General features: G+C 39.5%; 1 protein-coding gene across 2 annotated transcripts in view; it reads left to right on the plus strand.

The window, feature by feature from the left end:
• The window catches only part of scube3 (signal peptide, CUB domain, EGF-like 3), a 99,901-nt gene that overhangs the window by 17,902 nt on the left and 56,139 nt on the right, over window positions 1-25,860 (plus strand). For both annotated transcript variants that reach the window (XM_059333549.1, XM_059333550.1), the window contains exons 2-4: window positions 4,445-4,567; window positions 11,312-11,437; window positions 23,493-23,627. In XM_059333549.1, the coding sequence (XP_059189532.1) occupies window positions 4,445-4,567; window positions 11,312-11,437; window positions 23,493-23,627 (384 nt within the window). The remainder of the gene's footprint in view (window positions 1-4,444; window positions 4,568-11,311; window positions 11,438-23,492; window positions 23,628-25,860) is intronic.

The raw sequence follows: 25,860 nt of genomic DNA on the forward strand, positions 1-25,860 counted from the left end.
GTGTGTCTCAAAGTAAGTGAGAGTCTTCAACCTTGCAGATAAAGTGAACTGATGCTCCAGATGGGAACATTAATAACGAGATGAAAAGAGGGATTCTTTGAGTTTCTGTCATAATGAATATTAATTACAAGAGAGACTTGGCACCAAGAAACCTGACAATAAGACAGATATTTTGTTGTGATTAATGCCTCCTCTATTGAAAAACACTTCCTCACACGGCCTCTCCTGCTCTTATCCTGGAAAACAGTCTGTAAGGAGGAAGGACCCAGGCTGCTCCTCAGGAGAATCCATATTGTTCTCACATAATATAAATCAATGCCGGACTCGGTGAGCTCTTGCATCACTAAATGGCTTTGTGGAAACTTTGCGAGACAGGAGCCACAGCTGTCCCAGGGGCTATATTCCATACTGGATGTTTCACAGAAACCTAAACATTACACAAGCACTTGACAAAAACTTGACAAATTATTTCAGGGATGATAGTACTACTCGAAAGCCATTCAGCTGGTATCACTTTATTTGGACAGCTCAGTGTTAATGCTCAACTTTTGTATGACTTGATAAGAAGCAGATGTTATACATGTTATTGTGACGTCTCCATTTTGACTCAGACATTTCATATTTTTCATTTCTCGCCACCAGCGGGTTGACATGTCAGTTTTTTTATTGAATAGATTACCATCAAACACAGTTACAGGTACAGAGAGTGTTGCGCAAGGTCACACTTAACAAGAGCAATCTCAAAATTTAGCTCACACAGATTAAAAGAAAGAAGATCATAGTTCACAATGAAGATTTTAGTTTTTTTTCTGTTGGGATCTGTACTGACTCGTTCATAAAACTTAAAATAAAATATTATAAATAACAAAATATACTGGCTTCAGCACTAAATTATTGGTGTTGTGCTTACGACTTTTCCCGTTATGTGTCTCTGTTATGTGTTCCCCCTACCAGAGGGGGGCGCTAGAGGAGACTGTCATATCAGCAGGAATCACTGTCCTACTGTAAAACTATAGGCTGTATAAATAATGGACGTAGTCACCGTGACGTCACCCATTGGATTGTGGCCTGCCCGTTTGAGGCATCGAGTTCAGCGTTTCACTTGTCGCCATCTTGCGTCGCCATCTTGTTTTCGAAAACAGGGAGCAGACCATATTTGGGCTGTGGAGGAGCGCGAGGGATCTGACGACACTGACTACAGCCTCTCTACACCTCAACCCGACTGAGAGAAGGCGCTGCTATTTCATGTTAGCATTAATTGGAGCATTAACTGGGATGTTAGTTTTGGCTAGCAAAAAACAAAAACTAACTTACTTACCTAAGAAAAATGAACAGCGACTTCTTGGAGTGTCTATTAGTCCAAAGCTGAACAAGATATTTTTAATGAACAAAACGTTCAGATAAACTGTCATTAAGTGAAAATACAGTGTGAAAGGGTCAAACTTGTGAGACCAAACCAGTAAACGTCCTTTATATTTATAAAAAACTTTATTAACAAGTTGCCGTTGGAAATGCATTGTTCTGCTTCTCTGATGAGGGCTCGCCTTGTTAGCCACCTGTCAATCAAAGGTAGCCAAGCCATAAATCATGCGACTCTTTATCTTATATTTTCTTCTAAATGGGGCCATTATTTGAACTATTAACATCAAATTGTTTTGAAGAAGATTTTTTAGTCGCAATTGAGACCATAGTGTTGTCCTGAAAAAAATTTCTGAGGTGATAAATCAAGTGAAAAGTTTTCTCATTTTGTATTGAAATGAATGGACCCAAATACTTCTGCAGCCGCTTTCAGCACCCCTGTCTGAATTTTCGGTAGAATGCAGCTGAAGGCACTTCCTGGTTTGCCTCACTGCTCAGACCCGGAGGTTTCCGCCTGTGCATCAGTAACTGTTGTGGGTGTTAACGACACTCACGTTAATTTCCATTATTGCAAACTGACATTTATTTCACTGTTGACCAAAGACATGGGCACATTAAATGAAGAAACATCAGTATAAGGCGTTTGTACTTGCAGTAAAATATGACTCATATTTACATTCTAGACTGTCCTCTCCTGAAAATTGCCTTTAACGTAACTTCTGTGGCTCACTTGACCCTCGGAACTATTTCACTTCCGGCATTTACGTTTTATTAAATGTTTACACTGTCTTTTATAACACCTTACCAGGAAGTTTTTTGCCATAAACCTAGGTCAGTGGTTTTGCAGTCTAAATTCACCGAAACTGCTGCCTGTTTTACAACGAAGACCCGTACATGTATATATAATGCTGTGTGTGCTATTTTTAGAATCTCTGCTGTACCGTGAGCTGCTCATTTTAACAAACGTTCATTTGTGTCCTTATGGTTGGTCTATTCTGTTGTTTAAGTTGAAGATCTTGTTGTCGAACTGCCAGTAACAAGCTAAGAAAATAATGAAAGATACTAACTACTCTTACCATTCTGATAAGTCTGCCAGTTGCTGATTTGAATGTCTCATTTGGACAAAACAGACCAGACACAGACACTTTATCTGGAGTCTGCAGATCATGAACCGTGGCTGGCTTGCACTGCTCTTTCACAGTCAAAACTAGTGGTGGGCGGGGCAGCAACCAGGTCCAGAATTTCTCAATGAGGGAGAAAGATTAGATATGCTTCCAGCTCCTTCTCAAACTCTTGTTGTTTTAAACTTTTTATGTAAGACAAAACCATGTTAAACAAAATAAATCATAGCGGATTGTTTTTATATGCTTTCAAACATGTCTGTAGGGGACTTTTAACTCGCGTCACAGCAGGATATGTAGGAATCTGGCGGTGTTGCTTTGTGTTCTCCCTGTAGCAAAACCAGCATTCTGTTATTGTGATGTCTTCACTGTGTTTGCCTAAAGGTGCTCAAAACCCTTGTAATGGATATATTAGGTTCAATATGACACAGATTTTCCACAGGGTTTTGTGCATTCTGCGCCATCACTGTCCTCCTTTCCACAGCAGACTTCATGTCCTCCAGGAATAGGCAGATATAGGCAATATGCTAAGCTCAGTGGTTTAGGTTGCAGGTCATTTCCCAGTGGGATCAGCCAGCTCCTGCAGAGGGCTTGTGATAAGAGTGGATATTGGAAGCTATGTAAACCTTGTTAAGCTGCCCTTCCCCTGTGTGCAGGGGGGTAATCCTAAACACCTGGGCTAGTTAACTGGGATTTGGTGGGATTAGGGGCTCCATGAGGCAAACCTGATCATGCTGCTGGTTAAATCCATTTCCATTCTTATCTTTTCACCTTCAATTCAAACTCAATCCAGCAGTTACACAACAGTTACATTTTATACAGAGCGGTTTTATCTCTGCCTGTATAACTAGTCAAGCATAAGTGTAATTCATTAGTCTGGGCTTGAACACACTGCTTTAAAAGCTCAAATATGTGTGTTTGTGTTTTGTTTTTTTATCCTGATAAAGGCTGCTGTTTGTGTTTTGTCATTTTTCATGATTTTATTGGTTTGGTTTTTAGCCAGGCTAGCAGCATGGCTCTCGGCAACCAATGTCGGTTGGTTTCACAACAGACTGGATGAATTTTTGGAAATTTTCATGGTCCTTGGAGGATGAGTCCCTCCAATGACTTTTGTGAACCCCTGACTTTTCCTTTCCCATCAGCATGAGGTTGACATTTTTGGATTTACTGGATGGATTTCAATAGTATTTAGTGCAGTTATTAAGGGCGCCAAGAGAATGAACCTTGAATGAATTTGTGATCTCCTGACTTCTTGACCTCTTGATACAAATACCTGAAAAACTAAGGGAAAGTTCCATCAGCCTAAGCCGTGCTTTGTGTTTGGTGCTAACTGGCAGCGATCATAACATAATGAACTTCTGCAGTAGCATTGACTTAGCATGCTGACGTTGGCATTTAGTTCAAAGCGCTGCTTTGTGTCTGGGAGCTGCAAGAATGGCTGTCAACACATATTTGTTTGCATTGCATTTTTGTCTTTATTCAATAGCTGACAGCAGAGAGATGACAGGAAGTGAGGGAAGAGAGACAGATGGGGGAATGACATGCAACAAAGGTCCCAGGCCACATCCGAACAGGGGATGTTTGTGAATTACGGTCGGCATCTTAACCAACCAAGAGTCTATTGTTCAAAAAAATCCTTCCATTTTTTATTTGGGCTCCTTTGGTTTCTTTTCCACAAGTTTTTGCCTTAACGTTTGTGTGCTTGTGATCATAGTTTTGGAAGAAATGTTCTTGAAAATGGCACCAATTTAACCAAGTGTAACCCCACAATTATGCCATTGGGATTTGTATTAACTTTTGATGTATTTTTGTATTTGGTGTTAGTGGTCAAATGTAGCACAATCAATTACATGGAGTGTGACATTTCAAAAGTCTGTATTTTTTGTAGTAAAACTATGTCACCATCATGAAGAATGTTTCAGCTGCATCAGCTAACCACCCCCTCCTTCTTTCCTTCTTTCTAGATGTGGACGAGTGTGCAGAGGCGCTTGACAACTGCAGCATCGATGCCATCTGCCAGAACACCCTGAAGTCATACAAATGTATCTGCAAGTCAGGCTATAAAGGGGATGGCAAACATTGTGAAGGTAAAAGTTTTAACGGATTAATACGCTCATTTTCAGCTTTTGTTCGAGGCACAAACTTCTGCTGCCCTCTGTGCAAGCACATGGAGGATTTTTACAGTATATTGAAGTAAAAGGAACATTTGTCATGTTGATTTGCCTTATCTATCTGAAGGTAAGCCCCTGGGCCAGTGACAGGCTTGATAAGACCTTCTGTCTCACTCAACATAACTCATTAGCTTTAAGACTCTCCTGAAGAGGGAGGGGAGACGAGGGAGAGAGCGGCGGACGGAGGAAGGGGAAAGCCAGGTGCAGAGTGCTCCTTTGTGACAAGATGAAATGAAGCAGTAAATTTCCTACACATGTTGGAGGAGAGAATTAAGATAGTGGCTGAAACGGCAGTCAGAGGCCCCGCCAAGCAGTCAGGGATATTTCCACAGCCAGAGGCAGGCCTCGTAGACTGTCAGACAGTCTGTTTTTCTAGCCTTTTGCAATGTGCCCAAAGCCTCCGGATCATTATATCCCACAATTTTTATTAGTGTTATTACAAAACCATATTTCACAGTGTCATTTTTTTCCCCTAACTATTATTATTCTTTCATTTACTTGACCAAGTGTTTTTCATGGCCTCCTGCCTGTAGGTCATAAAAGTTTGCTTTATTGAATCTATTGTAAAATATGTGCAAGGTTGGGTTTCCATTGAACTGAAGGTTAACTGATGGCTCCTCAAGGCTGATATTTTTGTAAAAATCTAAATTCAAAAGCAACATTCATAAAACTAAAACGGCAATCGGAGAGTACAGACCTCTGCCAAGGCCAATGGTGCGTTCATGTGCTTCGCGAATTTGCACCATATCCAGAGTTGAGATGTTGCTCTTCCAACTGCGGTGTGTTCATGAGCTTTAAGGTCGGAAATATACTTTTAAAACTTTTAATTAAGCATTCACATGCATGTGATGTCTGATTAGCACATCTTGTATCTGTTTGGATTGGTGTGAATATTGTCAGCAAGATGCAATATGCACACCAATCCTCATTTTGGGCCTTACATATCATCTATGATGACGCAGCTGACACTTTTTCTGCTGTGTTCTCAGGATAAACAACATAATAACCTTGTGGAGTGTTGCCATGTTATTAACATCCTGCAAATCTGGTAGCTCAATAGGGTCTGAATTATCTACTGTGCCTTCTAGTGGAATTCTTCAGTAAACAATTACGTTCACAACGCAGCTCGTTGTCTGCATGAACGTATGGTTAAAAAGGAAAGTTTATCTCTAGGCTAAGCCGTAATGTGGAACAACACATTTTTACAATAATTCTGACACCACATTCATGTAATTCCTTATCCTGCAATGTAATGCATTCGCCCCATGATTTGGACCTGCTGTAATGGGTTCACTGACCATACCAGGTCCTTTTAATTGGTGGTTGTAGGCAGTGGATGTTTAGGGGGAGATAGCAGGTCAACAATGAATGCCACATAGAAGTGGTGACGTCATCTGAAAGTTATGAACCTGAGGATTAATTTACAGCTTGAGAGATACAGCTCAAGTTAACGGTTGTTATGGTAAAAAATATCTAATAAAAATGACTTAATCAATTATTTCATTAATTATGTAAACCTATTAAGGTGTTTAAAGGTTCATAACATTAATATGTTGCTATTTAAAGTCCATTTCCATGCTCAACTATGTGCCGTAAATTGTGGCAGCAATTTTTGGATTGATACCATTTGTTACACACATTAGGGGCTGAATTATGCAATTTTATTCATATCAAGAATGGATAAAAATGGTCTAAAAAACCCTCCAGAATATTTCATCAATATGCCAAGACCTTTGGAACAACAAGGAAGAATCCATGCTTTGATTTGGGTTGAAAAACTTTGGTCATTTTGGAGATTTTGATTGATTGGATGACGAGCACTTCTGTTCTTTAAACTGCTAAAGCTGCACACCAGCTGAATGCTCCAGGTCTCTAGTTTATGGTTGTAAAGTTTCATGAGGCTGTGATTATCCTAGAGGTCATAGCAACTAATTTTATACAGTGAGGTTGAGACTCAAGGAATGGCCTCACTGTAATGAACTGGCTACTACTGATGACTAACGTCATCCCACATGAAGAAAACTGGGCTCAGCTTTCCAATGATACCCAGTTAATGTAATTCAAAACCTGTTTAGGAACCCCAGTGTGCACAAATATTCAAATACAGTTGGCGGAAATAGCACATTTGTGCTACATGAGAAAAGATTTTTGCCTTAAATTGCATGTTATCAGCAAAAGTAGGTTGCTGATGATGTTTCATTGTTGGCGTTAAGTAAAGTGTAACACATTTCCATTAGCTATACTGCATTATAGATGCGTCTATATGAACCTCACTTTACTTAAAGCATACATTGATCATTTATTTATACTTATGGCATCCTATGAGTCCTTATAACAATTGGTTGTTGAGGTGTGTGTATAGAGGGGTATGAGTAGTTGTAATGTATTATAAGCCTCATCAGTCAGCCTGTAGTTTACAACCAGCCAAGAGCACTCATAAGACACTTGGATTTATAAGTCATTATAAGCTATATTTATAACTGTTGATATAGTGCATCATGAAGCTTTATATGTGTTTATGAGTGCAGTCATAATGCATTATGATTGATTATAATGAGCTTTATAATTCACTATGAATGCGCTCATAATGCACTATAGATGTAGTCTTCATAGAAAGTGTTACCGATTAGCTAGATCTTCTAGTTTCATGTGGTACCAGTATCTCCAGTATATTCCTAAAATTGAACAAAATGGAAACTTAAGCAGTTTAAGATAACCTCACATAATAACTTATTGTAAGATTTTAGGAGCATGTTGATGTTGAATAATGCTCCAAGGTGCTTCATCAGAACAGCACGTATTTGTGTAAAAAGAGAGCATCAGGAAGCTCAAGCTTTTATGCTGGTTGTCTTAGTCTTTATTACCACTTCCACTCTGCTTGTCTTTATAGTTAGATTTTTAGATTTTGGTGCTTTAAGGGCTCGTTTCACTCCTGTTGCTGAGATTTTATGAGTCTGTATGAGCTGAGAAGTTTTTAACTTGAGGGGACACTCCTGATTTGTCAGACAACGTAAAAGAATAAGTTCACAATTTTTCTTTCTTTTAATAGTCAGGTGCTCATTTAAACATTGAAACAGGGTTTACTTGCTATAATAAAATCCCTTCCTCTTGTGCTTTAACTGTAAAAGATGGCAAAAATCCACAGTCCTGGTTTTGTGCAATATGTTCTCCAAAGTTTAGCTGCTGCTAACGTGAGGCTTCATCTCCTGATCAGTCAAACCTCTGGGTATCTCCCAACGTTTCTGGGTTTTTTTTTGTTTCTGAGCTGCAAAGGCTTGGCAACAAAAAGAGGGAATTCTGATGATAGTTTTTCTGAGGTAAAAAAATATGACAATGAACCCCCAAATGACCACCTCAAACACACACAAGAGTTTTGAAGGTCATTTGAGTAACGAAAAAACAGTTTTACTCTACATTTGAATATTAATGACTTTATAAATTTGATTTTTTATCTTTATCAGGCTTTTATAATTATTTTTGGGGGGTTTTGTCTTTAAAAAATGTGGTATCTTTTTCTGCTTAAATGCAATTTACTTTCTATTTTGTCTCCTTAATAAAAAAAGTATTGATAGTTGAGCTTAGTGAACTGTGCAAAAACCAAAGATATACAGTCTGGTATATTTGATTATATATTAGAATCTATTATATTATATTATATATCAGCTTTAGAATTAAATTCATGTTTTTACTCTTTGAAATATACAGTCTGGTATATTTGATCATATATTATAATCTATTATATTATATTATATATCAACTTTAGAATTAAATTCATGATTTTACTCTTTGAAATATACAGTCTGGTATATTTGATCATATATTATAATCTATTATATTATATTATATATCAACTTTAGAATTAAATTCATGATTTTACTCTTTGAAATATGCTTTTCTAAAAGATGTAAAGGGACAAGAGTTGGCCTATGAGGACGTGACAAATTTCAGAAAACAACAAATCAAAGCTACTGGAGAAAAATGACTTTGTGAACATGGTGGTGGGTGTTTCAGGTTTAGAGAGGAGTAGAGGAAAGTGATGGTTGATTGTGTGCTGTGATCGGGGAATGACAGACATGTGTGGGAAGTGGAGAAGCAGAGAGCAGGAGAGTGTTTCTTTGTTTCAGTCCCATCCCTCTGCTGTCAAGTCCAATTAAGCCTAGAGTGAAACAGTCTCAAAGAGGAGCTGAACGACCGAGATCATCGGCCGTAAATGGGCCAGTAAGTGCTGAGTGGAAGTGCGCTGCGTTCTCAATCCATCTTGTCTGGGTCTCCTCAGAACCATCATCATAACCATAACAGACAACTCCTCTCAGGCTGTCATGCCAATCTGCAGTCTCTCTGTATCTTCTGGCCTCTTGTTTGTGTCACATTTCAGTTTTAGCCACAGGGAGCAGTGAAATTTAACTCATAAGAACCCAGACCCAAATATCCTTAAAGGAAAATTATGAGGGATATACATTAAAGACCAAGTGGACCACATAGAACACATTTATGATGTTTTAAAAAAAATACTACCCCTAAATGTCAAAGATCTGTGATGTGACATAAACGTTACATTGGGCGTTTATGCTATTTGTGTTCATAATATGTATTTTTTAAAATAAATAAACTAGACATTTTCTGCTTACAGAAACACAACTTTTTTTTTCTTTGCATCTCCTCAACATATCAAAATTGTGACATTAATAGTGCTGTTTAACAACAAATTATTTTTCAGATTTGTTTTTAAGTAACAGTTTAATAATAAATAATTAAAAAAAACATTTGCCTTTTTTTTGCATCTTATAAATATATACATATATCAAAATTGTGACAGGAAATATGGTCAGAAGAAGTGAAATGCAATACAGGACACCCTATTAATGGGTTAGAATTGTTAAATGGGTTTAATCTTAGATTCTAGAAGATTTAAAGTGTTTGTTACAAGGGTGTCACCATAGGTTCTTATGGGTTAAGGTTAGATCAATTTATCAGGCTCATAGTCAATATTTTCACCTTTCCCTAATAGGGTTGTCAAAAGTATCGATACTCAAAAAAGTATCCATACTAAAACGTTGTATCCGGATACGATACTCATTTTCAAAAGTATCGATACCTAGCCATGGAAAGAACACTTAAGTTAAGTTATTGTTTTTTTTTTATTTTTATCAGCATACAACCTCAAAATATTGTTCTAATTGTTCTTGTTTATTGTATTTATTTATTTTTTGCACTACCTCAGACCTGAAGCTTGTTATCATAGTTGCAGTTTCTTTTTGCACAACTGTTTTTTATTATAAATATTTAACCTGTGGTTCTGTTCATTTTTTACATGTTGCATTTTTCTTGTTAATAAAAATATTTCTGTTAAATTTGTTGAAAATTTTAGTATCGTGACAACCCTATTCCCTAAGTATTGGCTATGAGTCTGTAATGTCAATAACCAGTGCTAATGTTAAGGGAGATTCCATTCTGTTGAAGTACATTCACATAAAAATAAATTATTTTTGTATGTGTTTTGTATTTGTATAATGGACATTTCTGTACTTACAAATAGCAGCAAATTGAACTGACTTCATTCTCCGTGTCTCAGCAGAAAGCTTTTAGTACCCCGTACTCCACACAATGCTGAAGCTTTTACGTCCTGCCAACAATAAAATTCCACAGAGAAAAAGCAACGTCTTGGCACGAAACTGGCCAAATTTTAAGATATTAAATATGGCATAAAATCTTGGCGATCAGCACTAGGCTTTAAAAAGCAAAACAATATCAGTGAGGCTCTGGCATATACCCAAGTTACATCAGTAACAGGTGAACCAACTAATTACCACAGCTGTTGCCTCGTCCCTGTTTACCTCATAAGAGCTCTCATGAAAGTAGAGATGGAACAAAACAGATCATTTTAATTCGCTGTATTGCACCAAAATGCCTAATTGCATGCACACATTTTGAATGAATATTTTTTTTATAATTTTGGAAGCATGCCTATTTGCTTATGAGTGTATGAACTTCCTTTGAGATTTAACCTCCTTTTTTTTTTTATAGGGGTGGGGGAAATAAGGGTCTCTAGGCGAATGTAGCAGGACAACAATATCTGCATAGAATCCATAGAAGTGGTGTATTTATTATCTGAAAGCTGGGAACCTGAAGATTGATCTGATATGCAGCTCAGAAATCAGAAGTTAGGTCATAAAAATAACTTGTGAAAGAGTATAAAAGCTTACAACACTATAATTGAAGTATATGAAAGCCTTTCCCATGCTCAGTTATGTCTCAGAAGTTTTTGAAGCAATCTTTAAAACATTTGTTGCACAGATTTGGTGCTCAATTTAATAATTTTTTTATTACTGTTATGTTCAAAAATCCTTTCAAAATATCACATTAAAACACCAGGATGAAAACCGTCGAAAAATCCATGCTGTGATTTGGTTTCAAAAACCTTTGACACTTCTGAGATATTTTGTAGTAATTGCGGGGTTTTTTGCAATTAGATGGCGAGCATGGTTCCTTGTAATGAAGTTAAAATGTTAATTAGCTAATTTTAGCCAGGCTGTTTTTCAGCCTTTATGCTAAGAAAGCAAATGAGTGTGTTTTTCAAAATAAGAAAGTGTTCCTTTAAGGTTTCTCCGGTGTCTTATGTTTTGAAATACCTGTGCTCAAACCTTCTTCTTTTCTCTGCAGATGTCGACGAGTGTGCAACTGATTACAATGGTGGCTGCGTCCATGAATGCATCAACATCCCAGGAAATTACAGGTGCACATGCTATGATGGCTTCCGTTTGGCACATGATGGGCACAATTGTCTAGGTGAGTGTGTGATACAGTATGTGAGCCTGTTGGAGCACTTAGCACAGCTTGTGTGTGTGCTAAAGTGATTTTTTTGTTCTCTACATTTCCCGCAACTGACTTAATTAAAGTTGAAAACGCTGTTATATAAGTGCCTTTTCTCAGGAGAACATACATTAAACTGCATGTGTCATATTTCAAACTCAGCCTGACATAACCCATGTGGTTGCATAAATTGTTCTCTCCGCATGTCTAATGTCACATCATGAATGGTAATATATGTTTCAGGGCCGAATTGAGCTCTTATTAGACTGCTGCATCAGATATGAGCTATTTCCTCATTTCACATAGCAGGTAGTCTCAAAATGTGTTTTCACAAGAGATAAAAGGAGATTTTTTTTTTTAATAAGTCTGACAAAAGGGGTGAATTTATGAAGAGCTTGACCCTGAGCTGAGAGCTCTGAGTGAGCCGTCAGCCGACCGTACTTTCCCAGGGTTTAATATTTCACCACTGTGCCATTCATATTAACCTCACAGAGAACGTATTGCGCTTAAAGGGTTATGAAATGAAGGAAAAAAAACACTGATCCTCCTGCTGCTGGGAGCTGCTAAACATAGACATCACCCCCTCCCCCCCTCCCCCCCTCCCCCCCACATTCTGTCTTTTTCTGTCTTGCTCCTTCTCCCCCATTCACCCATCCTACATTCCTTTGTTTTGTTTTGAAAGCCCCAAGTCAGACCTTGCTGCTCCTCAGAAATCATCTCCCTCTTGGTAACAACCTCAGCATGATGCATTTCATTTGATATTGAAAGCCGGCTGGCTGCTGTGAGCTTGTTGTACAGAGAAGTAACTGGCGACTTGCTACAGCAGATTTCACATTTAGGTGAAGTGATGACAGAAAAACTTATCAGCACTTAACAGCGATTCCCTGTGAAGATGCTTTTACATGCGGGCACACGAGGCAACACACTCATATCAATTTCCTTGATGAGCTCGCTGCATGCAATGCAGGGATTAAGGTGGAATGGAAAACATTCACATCTCTAGATCGATAATAAACCTGCTCTGACTTGTCGATGCGCTCGTGTCTCAGGTTCTGTTTTTCCCTCACTCTTATGCTTTGTCCCAATTCGGATACCTCTGTCCGTAGACTTCCATGTAGTACACTATGTACTTTAATGTGTAGTGCATGAATTCTGAGAGGGCAGTGTTGTCTCAAATTGTATCTGGACATTTTGCACTTAGCAGAACCAGATGAAAGTCAGTCTCAGACATCACTGCGAATCAGCAGTAATCAGCCTCATAAATTAACCCAATAATAGCTTCTATCTGACTATACACTGTAAAAAAAATCTGTTTAATTTACGGTAAAATACCGGCAGCTGTGGTTGCCAGAACGTCACCGTTAAAAATACAGTGAGCGTATTTAAATGTGAATATCAGCAAAAACTGTAATTTATACAGAATAATCTCATTACTTTTAGGATAATTGTGTCATCATGGTATATCTCCATTAACTTTACATGAAAATTTTACATTTTTACAGCAAAACTGTGTGTTTTCTACAGTTTATGGCGGTAGAATTTAAAGTTTTATGCTATACTTTGATTTACATTAATTAAAAGTATCTACTACGGTGATGTACAATGTTTCATTTTATGACCTATTTCTGATGCAATTTGACAGTGTTTTACTGTAATTTCTACAAACATTTTTACAGTGTAGTGTAGTGGTATGTTGTAGGGAGAAAAAAAACGTTTCAAATTGCAACTACTGCCGTTTCCTCGCATATCATTTTCACACATTTGAAATAGGGAGCAGGGGTCTAACATTACTTGTATCCATAGTTTCAGTGATCATATTATCAATGCAAAGTGAAAATATCAATACATATCATCTTAAAAAAATGCCTTTATTTTGAAGTTGCCACATTTCTTACCATAACACGATCACAAGCCCTAATTAAATCAAATTGAAATTGTATTGTGTTTTGTAAAATCAGCAAATATCGTATTGTTATCCAAATAATCAATATAATATTGCAGATAAAACATGTGATTGACAGCCCTTCCACTATGTAGGTTGAGAAATGTCCATCGTGTGCAACATTCGGGTACTGCATTTTATTGTAAGAATGCACTAATGCACTGAAAATAGCACGTGTAAGTACAGAAGTACCTAAATTGAGACACAGCGCTACTGTATTTGTCTCTTTCTCTTCTTCTCCTCCCTCTTTGCCTCTTCCCGCTCATGCTCTTGTATCTACAGTGTAAAGCAGGCCTATTTTCCAAGCCATTTAACAATGGCATTCAGTTGTGTGTGGATCATTTGCTGTGCCGTGGATCAGCTCCTGCCTTGCGTGCAGGTGTGTAATTGCAATGTATGGTTGTGTGGCTGCTGCTGTTGCATCAAACAGATTTGCATCCATCGATCCCTTTGATATCATTTGTCATAGTGAAACACACACGATCAAACACAGGCAGAGCTTTCAAAGTTTTTCCTTCTTCTGCCGTGTTTTATTTTTGCCCTCAAATGACCTGACTTCGTGCTTTGAGTCTGACTCAGAAATTCTCTCATATTCCTGTGAAGATATCGATCCAATTAATTATTAAATGAGTAAATGTTTTTAATCTAAGCCTAGCAAACAGGGAAGAAATACCCACAGAATTCGTGTCTATGTAGCTTTCAAGTACAAATGCAACTCTTGCCTTAAGACCCAAAAGGACTCTAAAGACTTCTTTTCTCGAGACTTTAACTCATTCTAATGCCGCCGCTCTGCTCTGCTAAGGAAATAATCCTCAACACAAACTTAGGAGAGGATAGGAAGAGGTATAGCTGAGGTTTCATGTTAAGGCCCCAGCTTCCTCTTCCAGGTTTAAGCTCCTTTTTGGCCCCTGAGAAAAGATTAGTCCCCTTGGCCCTGGAGTGGAGAGCCTAAGCAGCTGGCTCCCAGACGAGGTCAGACGCTCCGAGCCCTCGTGGACCAGATGTGCCCAAGGCTGCAGAGGAGGAGACATTCACCTGATCTTCAAAAGTTCACACTGAGTTTAGAGTCTTTAAGATGCTTCTCATAGAATTACCCCAAGTTGTTTCTCCACAAAGCTCCAGTGATTTTGTTGCATTTTGTCTGCCGCTTAAACTCTCAGCGGTGTCCATAACTTCCTGCTCTCAGCTCTCTGAGGCTGTTTTTTTTATAGCCACTGGCGTGTGTGTGCGAGTGTCAGCTCAGGGACACGAGTTAGGCCGCGGCACGCTCGTCCCTGTCGATGTCTCCTTTGTTTGCTCGCTGCCGCACGTGCTGCACAGCTCCTTGTAATTGGGTGTGTTGGCAGCATAATGACATTGGGCGGTGGCAGAAGGCGGCGGAGCATGAAGCAGAACGCTGCCTAGTGCGTCTCACCGGGGACGCTCTGGTTTCTGAGGTCTCCTCTGACTGCCCTAAACCCCACAAAGATGTCAGGGAGTCAGCAAGGTGGAAGCAATGCAATATCACAGCACAGTGCTCGCGTCTGTGCGGAGTGAGATGTCACTCACTGTATAATTTACCTCACAGGGAGCTATTGTACCCTCTCCAAACTCACACTGTACAGAGGAAGCGAAGCATATAAGAACTTGATTACATCTTTTATAACTGTCATGACTATTATCTCGCAGAGGTAAGGGAGGGATGGTATTTAATCACCACACCTCTTTCATGGCGAGGCTGTAAAGGATTTTTAGAGTCTTAGGAAAAACAGAGGAATCAATGTCAATTTAATCCAAAACACACATCCTCTTTAGAATGAAAACCAGATGCAGGAAGGCTATTAGTTCCCCACTGTAGCACCACCGTCCCCACATTTATGACCTATGTGTTTTGGTTGAGGTCCTACAGAAACCCAAATACCCTCTTATCGTTGCTAGTTCGTTAAACTCTCACAAGTAGCTTAATATAGTAAGCATCTGCGCAAATACTCCCCTTCTTTATAACCACAAATCACAACATTTCACCTCTCTCTGCAGCTAAAAAACACAAATAAAGATATTTCTGCCATAAAGTGAAAATGCCACAATCACATACAGCCTGAGTGTGACTCACTGGAAGAGACAAAAGCATTACAGATGTTTGACAGAGCGCCACAATGCTGTAAAGGATATACCTTGATTATTACCTTATTTACTCATATTCATCATGTTTTCCTCAGTTATGCTGGCCTCACACTAGAAATAATTGGGCTGATTTTAGGTCTGATTTGCCACTGCTGCCACAATCAGGAGTGTTTTTGAATCCAGACTGCTCTGAAAAAACAAACATCTGCCCAGATGATCCTGTAGTGTGAGGTGTAATCCAAATAGGTGATCTTTCTCTAACCTTAACCAAGTTGTAGTTGTACCTAAACATAACCATTTCACCAACCACATTGTTGTCACAGCTTTATTTTTTAAGAAGTAGGCATTAGTCACATCATGTTTTTTGACTATTGGGCCATCGGACCCATGTATCTATGTGTCGAATCAACAAATTTCTATGCACATTTGAAGATTTGCATGAGAAAAGCTTGATGGAAACACCAAAATTCCTTAAAACTTTTGAAAATGCGCATGATAAGTTTTAACGCTCGCTTCAGGTATTAAGTAAATAGTTAATGCGCTAAATGGCAGAATAGACGATTTTTCAGGAAACAAATCTGACATAGTGAACATTTTAGTCACATAACTGATTAGTTGTTTCTGCTTTGCTGGTCAAGACGAGCTGACATGAAAGAAAAATTATAAGTTGCCCATTTGAATCCAGTTCCTGAAGACAGAGCCATTCCCGCAGCATCACCGTCATGTTAGCTTGTAGCATTAGCTTGCATTATCCCCGTTTAAGACTAAAAATAAAACTTAGTTTCCAGCTTGTGCTGCAAAATGTATAAGCCACACTGGTTCCTTTTCCTCAGCCATTGTTTTTTCCCTCCTTTGTTGTTTTTTCGATGCAAAACACAGAACACACAAGTGCTATTTTTAACTGAAGTCATGTTTGATCGCTGGTGTATTTGTTCTTAAGATAAAAAACATTAGAAATCTGGTAAATCTGTCATTATGTTTGTGGTTTCCCACATTTTTTAAAAATAGGTTAATATGGAAATGCTTTAGTGTGCACCAGAGTCATACATTTTGCTTGAGAAAAGATTTTGGGGGTCTTTCTCTCCGCACATGCAACTTAACAGGCCATGTTCCTTTGATTTTTATTGACCAACACTGATTTGGTTTGTATTGATCAGCAGCTCTCAATTCCCTGTGCAATCTATAGGGAAATGAATGCCCTTTTCCTTTAACCTTCCCCAAAGACATAACATAATCTATTACACAAAAGCAATGTCATTACAGCTTTGAAATGGGCTTTTTAAGAGCAGCTTTGATGTAGCAACAAAGAAGAGGTCACTTGTCACTGTTTGGTGTTTTGCTAATGACTGCAATTGTATTGTTACATTGTTTTTTATGCCCCTCAGAATCTTTTTAATAAAATAAAGCTTAATTTATCATCGAGCACTAAGTCTCTGAGTCACCGCCTGGCCGCGCCTGTATCCCTGCGCTTGTAATCCTTCGGGATCGTGTTGCAAGGTTGGCTAATCAAACAGGAGGTTTCAGAAAGATGTATTATTGACCAGGTCCTGATGGGAAAAAGTAGTCATCAAAGAGCGTCACACTGATTTGCTCCACAGCCTTTGCTGCGCTCTTTAATGCATTCCTTTTAACTCCATTGGCCGCTCTTCTAAGGCAGTGATGATAACATCCTCAGCCTTCACTTGTGCAGAAAACGTTTGATTCTAGCCTGGAAGAGGTGCTTTTAACCACCACCTTTAACTCCTCAATATGTCAGATTGAGTCAGGGAAAAGATGATCTGGTTAACCCCGCTCCCATCATACCCAGAGGAGTTTAGGATAGTACTGACACTGCCGGGGCTTAACACTAACCCTTCTCACTTCCCCGCTGCAGATGCAAATACCCCGCTGTCTCCGCAGTTAGCAGTCACTTTGCTTTTGTTGTGACATGCACGGATCGAGTTTGGACAAGAGAGTCTCTCCACAGTTCAGAGGAGAGGAGCTGGAGTGATGAAGGACGGATTTGAGATTGGTGCATTAGCTGGCTCCTGAAGAGTATATCAACACTCTCTCTCTCTCTCTCTCACTCTCTCACTCTCTCTCTCTCTTTCTCTCTCTTCTCTCAGGATTGTTCAGTCCCATCCACCATGAAATGAACAATTCCAGCTGAGCCCACTGGCAGGGCTTTGGGGGAAACTCAAGCCTGAGATTGGGCTTAGGGATGTAGCAGACTGGGAGCCGTCAGACGTCAGCGCAGGGCCTCTCGTCTCCTTGGCATAAGGCTGTCCACCCAAAACACTTATCCTGGGGTTTTGTTTTTAAAATACTTCCAGACTTGTTTTGGAGGAACAGAGAAATACCATTTAGCATGATCTTAGCTCATAGTTTTTCATTTAGGAAAGAACTCAGCGAGAGATTGGACGTGGAAACTAAGCATGTGCTTATTTACCAAAATGGTTACCTGGGAGACGGGCCCAAAGTCGAAAAAGTCTGAGTTCAATCAAAGCTGAATTAGTTTTGTTTATGTAATAGCATAGAAATCATCCCTATCTGCTGATTTAAGAACCGAATGCTACAGTAAACAGAGAATTTATTCATGTTTGCTTAGCAGATGTGAATCAGTTAGCCATATTAGACGCAGGCACACAGGAAGTGCTGGAACTAATAAATTGTTCAAAGCTAAATACTGTAAGTGTCTTAATGCATCAACTTCCAGTTTGAAATAGTCACCCACACGTCTTTGATTTAAGAGAGTGTGTTCTGCAGATGAAAGATCAGGACTTCCTGCAACATATCAATTTATAGAAGCTCAGCTGACGTGTGTCAGACTGAGGCTGAATGTTTGTTAGCACTAAGTCAGTTCCAGCGTCTGTGCTCCCAGTCGTCCTCTCAGGCCGGGTTCAAACCTGGCGCCTTGGTCACTCACCACCCAGTCCCCAGAAAAAATGTTGGCATTTAATGTTTGTGCAAACCACAGATACATTGAATCTCAACAATTTTGAACCACAAATATGTCGAATGTGAACGTTTCTGAACCGCTGCCACTCATTGTGAAACATGACGACTGCTGCTTTAAACACGCTGCAAAAACATGACGACTGCAACATGTTGTAAACACAAGAGCCCGGCTGATATGGGATTTTTCAAACCCATACTGATGTTGGTTTTGGAGGGGAAATATTCACTGATACAGCGCCCGATGTATTGAATATTTTCACTGGAATGAAAACAGATTTTTTTCTATGTGGATTTTCTACCATTTTTGCTCTGATACGACTGCACAAAGATACTCAGAATGCTGCTTTCTTCAACAAATCAAGACTTTTAATAAAGAATATTAAACATTATTATGTACTACCAATACGATGTTCTATGTTGTCAACAAATCCTACAATTCTACAGAATGAATATAAATACGATAAATATATCAATAAATATCAGTTCTGTGTCTTCAGCATCAGTATATAAATAAAGAATAAATAAAAATAAAAAAGCATGTTTCATTTTTAAGTCACCTTAAGAGTTTTTTTTATATTATATGTTCTGTTAAAACTTTCATATTGGACAACATATATGGCAATATTAATAGATACTGATATGCCTGTAATGGGCCTGTATTAGCCAACTTTTATATTTGTCTGGCTCTACTGAAAATGTGACAGTCGCTATTTTTTACGTTTTAAAAATACTTTGATAAGGTTAGGTTAAAAAAAAAAAGCATTTACCCTAATGCCAAAAAAATGGCCCACAAACATACTACTTCTGAACATAACTTCCAGGGAAGCCAACGCTGGTCTCCTGGTGTTAGTCCTGGGTTGGTTGGTGCCGCCCACCTGATGAGGGACCTGCATGGCTTTTAACATTGCTCTGCTTTGTCACCAGAAAAAACATAAAATGCCAAAATTCTCTGCTGTCGACTGGGCCGTCATTCAAGTGGGTAAAGAAATGCTGAACTCCAGAAGTGACAGAGCGAAAATGAAGAAATCCTGTAATCCTGTTTAGATTAAGAAAGGATCTTGTTCTAATTGGAGCTGGCTGTGTATGTGCCACTCCTTCCTCTCTGACTCAGTCAAGCCAAGCTGGTGCCTGTTCATCTATCAGAGCAGCATGGTTGGCTCCACCAGCTGTTTTGCTGCGTGTCGCCGCACATGGCTCCGATTTGCTGCCTTATTAAAGAGTGTGTGCCTCTTCAACTCCTGTAAATGAAATGCCCAAAGAGGCCAGTGTCCGTCCACTCACCTCCTTGTCTCTGGTCTGTCTAGACCACAGAGACAGTTCTGTCTGATCCAGACAGAAGTCAAGCAGTGGGATGGATGCATGAACAGCTTTGATGACAGACGGGAGTAGTTTTTCACTTTCCCCCCTGGCAAAAAAAAAAAACTCTGGGTCAGCAGTAAATGCCCCCAAAGTCGCTGAATCTTAAAAAAAAAAGGAGAGCAAAAGAGTTGAGTGTTTCTCCAAAATAAGAGTTCAGGAGTTTCTGTAAGGCAACCACCATGTTTACATGGCTCTAAAGCTCTGCGCAAGGCCAAATGTTATATATACAGTCAAGGCTATCTGAGAAACCAGCGGACATGGCCTCCGCAAACACAACCAATCTCTTAATCTCTCTCCGTTTGAACCTTCCTTTTCCCTTCGTCTCCTCGAGTGAAGCAGGGATAGAGCAGAGACAAGTCTCATTTTTCAGAAGTGAGGCAGCCCTTTTAACTTGATTAAGACCTTTTTTTCCATTCTCTCAAGAGAATTTTTAAAAAATGTTTTAAGTCTAAATAGCATGAGCACTTCTCGTGGCCATGCCAGAACCCCTTTCCGCTTGGAAATATTTGCTTTGGACGCCAGCCTTGCCCAGCACACAACACAGGCAATTATGGGAGCTATTTAAACAGGAGAGATCTACTGACAGGCGACGCCTCATTTGGAGGGATGAAGGAATCAGGAAATGAAACCTTCATTGATGCGCTGAGGGTACGGAAAGAGAATTCCCCCAGGCCTTTGCAGGCTGGTTGCATTTCTCATGGGCATTTTGTGCATGCGTCCAGCACTGTTGCATTTGTGTAGCCTTTGAATTTTTGTGTGTGTGAAAGAGAACGTGAGAGAGATTGTGTGTGTTAGTAGGATTTCCCGTATGAGTTGTGGAGTTTGGGGCTTTTGGTGCCTGCTAACAGTTTATCTGCAAAGGTGCAGCTGCAGGTTGTTGGCAGCTTTCGTCAGCTCAAAGGTCTTCTCTCTGTTGCTGCCACTTTCATGATCGGGAGATGAGCGCATGCAGTCAACTCCAAGGCAGCCGCACAGTTGAATGAAAGCCTGCCCAGCTTTTTTTTCTAAACTGCCCTCCCTTTACTCTGACTTCAAGTCTAAATGTTAACTTTACCAAGCTTTTTTTTTTAATTTGAGTGCACTGCTTCACCTTGCTGCAGAGTGATGCTATTCCCTACGACCTTAACTGACATGACTGATGGTTTTTAGAGGAGTGAGAGAGTTTTGCTGATGGAATGTGAGACCAGGACAGCAGACTTGGCAAGCCGACGAGGGTCATGAGTGCTACCTGCCACTGACCTACTTATCAACCCCAGAGGTTCCTGTCTTGCCAGGTGCCACTTTATGAGCGCAGTCTGTGTGTGTTTATGCGTTTGATGACTCCACATGTCCCCTGCATTTCTATGTGGAAAAAGAAGAAAGAAGAAAGGACAGAGTGAAGTTTAATTTCTAACTCTGCCGGGCTGAGAATTCCCCAGAAAGGAAACTTAATCTAGAGGCCTTCTCAGACTGGACAAATAGACAGTAAATTAGTTTCGCATGACGCTTTATTAAAAAAAAGCCTTGTGTATACAGCAGATTATTGATGCATCGAGCAGAGGGATGGATAAGGTTCCAGTGTGGTCGGTAGTGAGGGACAGAGCCCAGGTCTCCGGGGGAAGAGTCACCTCCAGAGCCACAGTGCAGTCACGCACAGGGGAGGCTGGGGAAGCTAAGCTCTGCAGCACGACACACAAATAAAAGCAGAGAGGGAAAAAAATGACATTGTGCAAAAATCTTTCATGTTAAAAACAAACAAATATATCACAAGATTTATAGATGTTCCACTGCTGCTCATTTGTTCCTTTTGTCGCGTCATACAATGAGAATGGGGGAAAAAAATAGTTTTGTGCCATTAGGAGAGAACAGCTGGAAGTGCACAATTCATTATCCGTGGAAATGGAGTCAGCAACTCTCGTTTGTGGTCAGTTTCCCTTTCTTGCCCCGCGGCAGGACGAGGCCTCTGGCGACACCTTTGTAAATGCTCTGCCTTTGTATGCACTTGAGGTGGATTCACATAGTCGCTTGTTTCCCTCACGCTCTCTCTCCCCCCCCTCCTCATGTCTCATACTCTCTCCTCTTTCCATCTCTACTTTTCCTCTCCCTCCTCCTCCTTCCTCCCTCTCCCTGCATTCCTCCCGTCATGGGGCTGACAGACACTCGTCATCAGCAGGTACTCTGGCCCAGGTGGATCAGGTTTCCCACTTGCCAGGAGATTGTGCTGCATGTGCATTTTTATGGCTTAGTGCTGCACAGTTGGAGGTTTTCAGTGCAACTCTGTGTGTGCTGCCATGTCAGATAACCATTAAGACAGACACAGCCTCCTCAAACAGCTTAGGACAAGCTCCTCTGGCTTTTCACAGTATCCAAACACTTTTTGGGCCTTGCGTTTTCCTTTTGTGTGACATTTGCCCTCAAAGCACAACCTCTGTGGTTGTTTTACCTTTTTAATTATGGAAGTGTGGGATTTCCAATTTTCTGATACATTTTTAAATGAAAAATAAATTAAAAACTTGACTTTATACCAGGAGGGAAGAAGAAGAACTTTTTGAACATAATAGTAGAGTTTTTTCTATTTCAATCACAGCAGGTTTTTGTAATTAATATCATATTCAGTGGTGGACTTCTGCAGTACTGTGCAGATTTGAGGCACTTGTGTGTTTCCATTTCATTATCCTATGCATGTACTTCTACTTGCATTTCAAACAACATATTAAAGTATTATTCCACTACATTTAATTGATAGATTTTGTTTTTTTGTTTTTCAGATCTGAATTGCACATATAAAACAAAATCTGCATTGCACATGACCGTTGCCTATCTTAATAACTCAATGATTTAAGTTAGAAAAGTATGATACTCACTCAAGGGCCATCATTCTAAATTATGAGTACTTTCAAATCTCAGTGGTTGAACATAGTAGATCAGTTTGTCCTCTGGTCAAGCACATGCTTTAAGAAGTACATATGTATTCACAAGTTAATTTTCCTTTTAATGTAAATGTATGGCTGCCTGGCACAATGCATTTTCAGAATCTGTCGACTCTGAAACAACATACTGAATGTGCTGACTTGCCTATAGAAACACAAGTAAATCACCAAAAGGGCAGCCTTTGACATTTTACATTTTTAATTTAACACCCCATGGCAGGGTTTGCTTATCGCACCTGTGACTGCTAGAAATTTAGTGGAATCAAAAGTGCAATATTTGGCTTTCAGATGTAGTGGATTAAAAGTCATGCATTTCCCCCCAAAAAATGTTAAGAGATACTTGAAAGATTAATTTTGTTTCTGTCCCCTCCTGTCTCTTAAAGTGAAATTTCAGAGTATTTCTGTATTTTTGTGTTTACTTAAGTCAAGGATCTGGTTTCTTACACCTCCATTGATTACATCACAGTAAAGGTCAATGCTGAAATTATATATAGTGCCTTAAAATATAAAAGATGAATGCTGTTTCATAAGTTCTGTTGGTTCAGAAACTTTACACTTAATCACCTTTGCTCTCTGTACTAAGTAATTAAACTCTATATAATTAACTATGAATTGATACATTGTGCCTGTGTTCCTACCATCTCATTTAATTATGATTTACAGCTATGCGGGTCATGATTTGATTTGATCCCAGACGACCTTCAGACAAGCGGTAATCTGCAAAGTATTCTGTCTTGAAGTGATCGTATTAATTTTGTTTTGTGTGTCTGTCTCCTGGCAGATGTGGATGAGTGCTCAGAAGGTAACGGCGGATGCCAACAGATTTGTGTCAACATGATGGGCAGCTACGAGTGCCGCTGCCGAGAAGGATTCCTCCTGAGTGACAACCAGCATACATGCATCCAGAGGCCTAAAGGTTAATCACACATGCACACACACACACACACACACACACACACACACTAATGATTTATGAAAGACAGCTGGTACATTTGACTCAAGGTTGGTCTGTGGTGAAAGCTCATTATTTTAACCAACATTTAATTGATCAGTCTGATGTACCATCCAAATGTTTAGGTTTTGGCATTTTTAAATGATTTGAGTTTGATTTGAGTAAACAGAAAATGGGATCGGCCCTAACAGGCCTAAATGAAAGATGAGCAAAGGTAGGTGTCTCCAGTCTGAGGGAGAAGGAACAAAGAACGGGGATAAATCTCTTTTTGTTTTCCTCCCATCCTTTCAAATTGAACCAATCTAGTGGTTGGCAGCATTTTAAGGTATCGGTGGTATGAGAGTGGCCTTCAGGGGACTGTGAGCAGAGAAAACAATTAAAGGTGTAGCCTGGGGCAGACACACCTCTTGTTTATAGAGCATTCCTGTGGGATGGAGACGTGACAGCAGCAGGTTCAGAGACAACCTGTTCTGAGGTTTACTCATCTGACACAGAACACCGCCGACATGCATACAATTATAACGTCATGGCTTTATTTAAGGCAAAGTAAGCTGTCAGAAAAATGTCTCTAATGCATTTTGTCTATGAAACAACAGCACATCGGCTGTCGTTTGTAATATCCATTGTTCATTGTAAAATGTTGCACAAAACAATAAACAAAACATCAGTTTCTCAGCTTTGCCAGAAAGTTGTATTCTTTAAATGAAGAACTGTTCTACAGTTGTTGTATCTGACACTAAACTGTGTGATGGTAAAAAAAAAAAAGCATTTATGTACAATTTTGCAGCATTTTTCACTGATGAGTTAGAGCGTGTGCTGCTTCAAGTCTGTTTCATTTGTTCAGCCTTTCCATTCCTGGTGCCAAAGACATTTCCGATGCTTCACTGAAAAGTTATTTTCCTGATGAATCTTATTATCATCATGTGCAGACTTAAGGCCAACCGTTCTTTTAAACTGTGATGATAGTACAGCATGCTGTTCTAATGGAGGATAAAACCATTTCTGTGATTCGCTTCTAAGGTTGCCAACCGTCCCTTGAAAAACAGAATCGTCCCGTATTTAGAAACAAAAGCACGCATCCTCACCCATATTGAGGTGAAAAGGGACGCACTTTGTCCCGTATCATTGTAACAGTCAAAAAATAGTCAGTAAATGCCAATGAAAAATTAATAACAGGGTGCTTTATATGTAAACTTACGGTAAACTTGTTCCCAGGCCCGTCCTGCTCTGTGATCAAAATGAGCTGACAGCATATTCACACATGAGTATGACGATACAGAATACGCTCATCCCATTGGTCGAGGAGAAGATAGCAGAAGACAACAAAGCAGCATGCATCGAGCAGCAATGCCACTAGTACTCCTCTGAGAAAAAAAAACAGAAAAGGATGCAAAAATACTGAGGAATGGGAAAAAGGAAACCCCTGGGTGGGACAAAGTGCGTGATAACATCTATAAAGCACACTGCACTGTGTGCCGGCGCTCTTTTTCCTTAGTCCATGGTGGACCGACCGATCTGAAACAACATGCTTCCAGTACTGCGGTCACGCCATCTGCACTTTAAATTTTAGTGCGCAATTACATTGCACTTTATGGTAGCCCGTTTGTCAGCTGCATGACTCCAAAATATTTCATGCCTATTTACTGAACCAATTTGGAATTATGGAATGCCATAATTTTCCCAAAATGACCATTCATTTAGATACATGCTGCATTTTAAAAGCCAACAAAAGGAGTAAATCAAATTGTTATCAGCAAACTCCACTACATCTTTGAAGAACAGGGCCTAATTATTATTTTGTATTAAAGTGAATTGCTGGATAATAATTTGTTTTCCATGTATTCATGTCACACAAAAATATGCATCTAATTAAAATTCAGGTTTGAGTCAAATCATTAAAAAATCATTTCACTCACAAAAAAGGGCTAAAAAATTTCACCACGCTAGGATGAAGGCAATCGGGTCGGCCGGCCGGTCAATGAGGTGTCCTTTATTTATTTTTCGGGGAGTTGGCAACCCTATTCGCTTCTGACTTGAGGATGTCAAAATCACAGACTGTATAAAAGAAGTGGGCATCACAATGATGTCACCCATTGGTTTGTGGACTACAGTTTGACAGCCCTAAGTTTGGCATTGTAACAGTCGCCATCTTGGTTTTTGGCCTTTGTGTGGGGAAATGCATTACCAACGGGGTAAA

Source organism: Centropristis striata, chromosome 5 (genome assembly GCF_030273125.1).
Source record: "Centropristis striata isolate RG_2023a ecotype Rhode Island chromosome 5, C.striata_1.0, whole genome shotgun sequence".
Lineage (NCBI taxonomy): Eukaryota > Metazoa > Chordata > Actinopteri > Perciformes > Serranidae > Centropristis > Centropristis striata.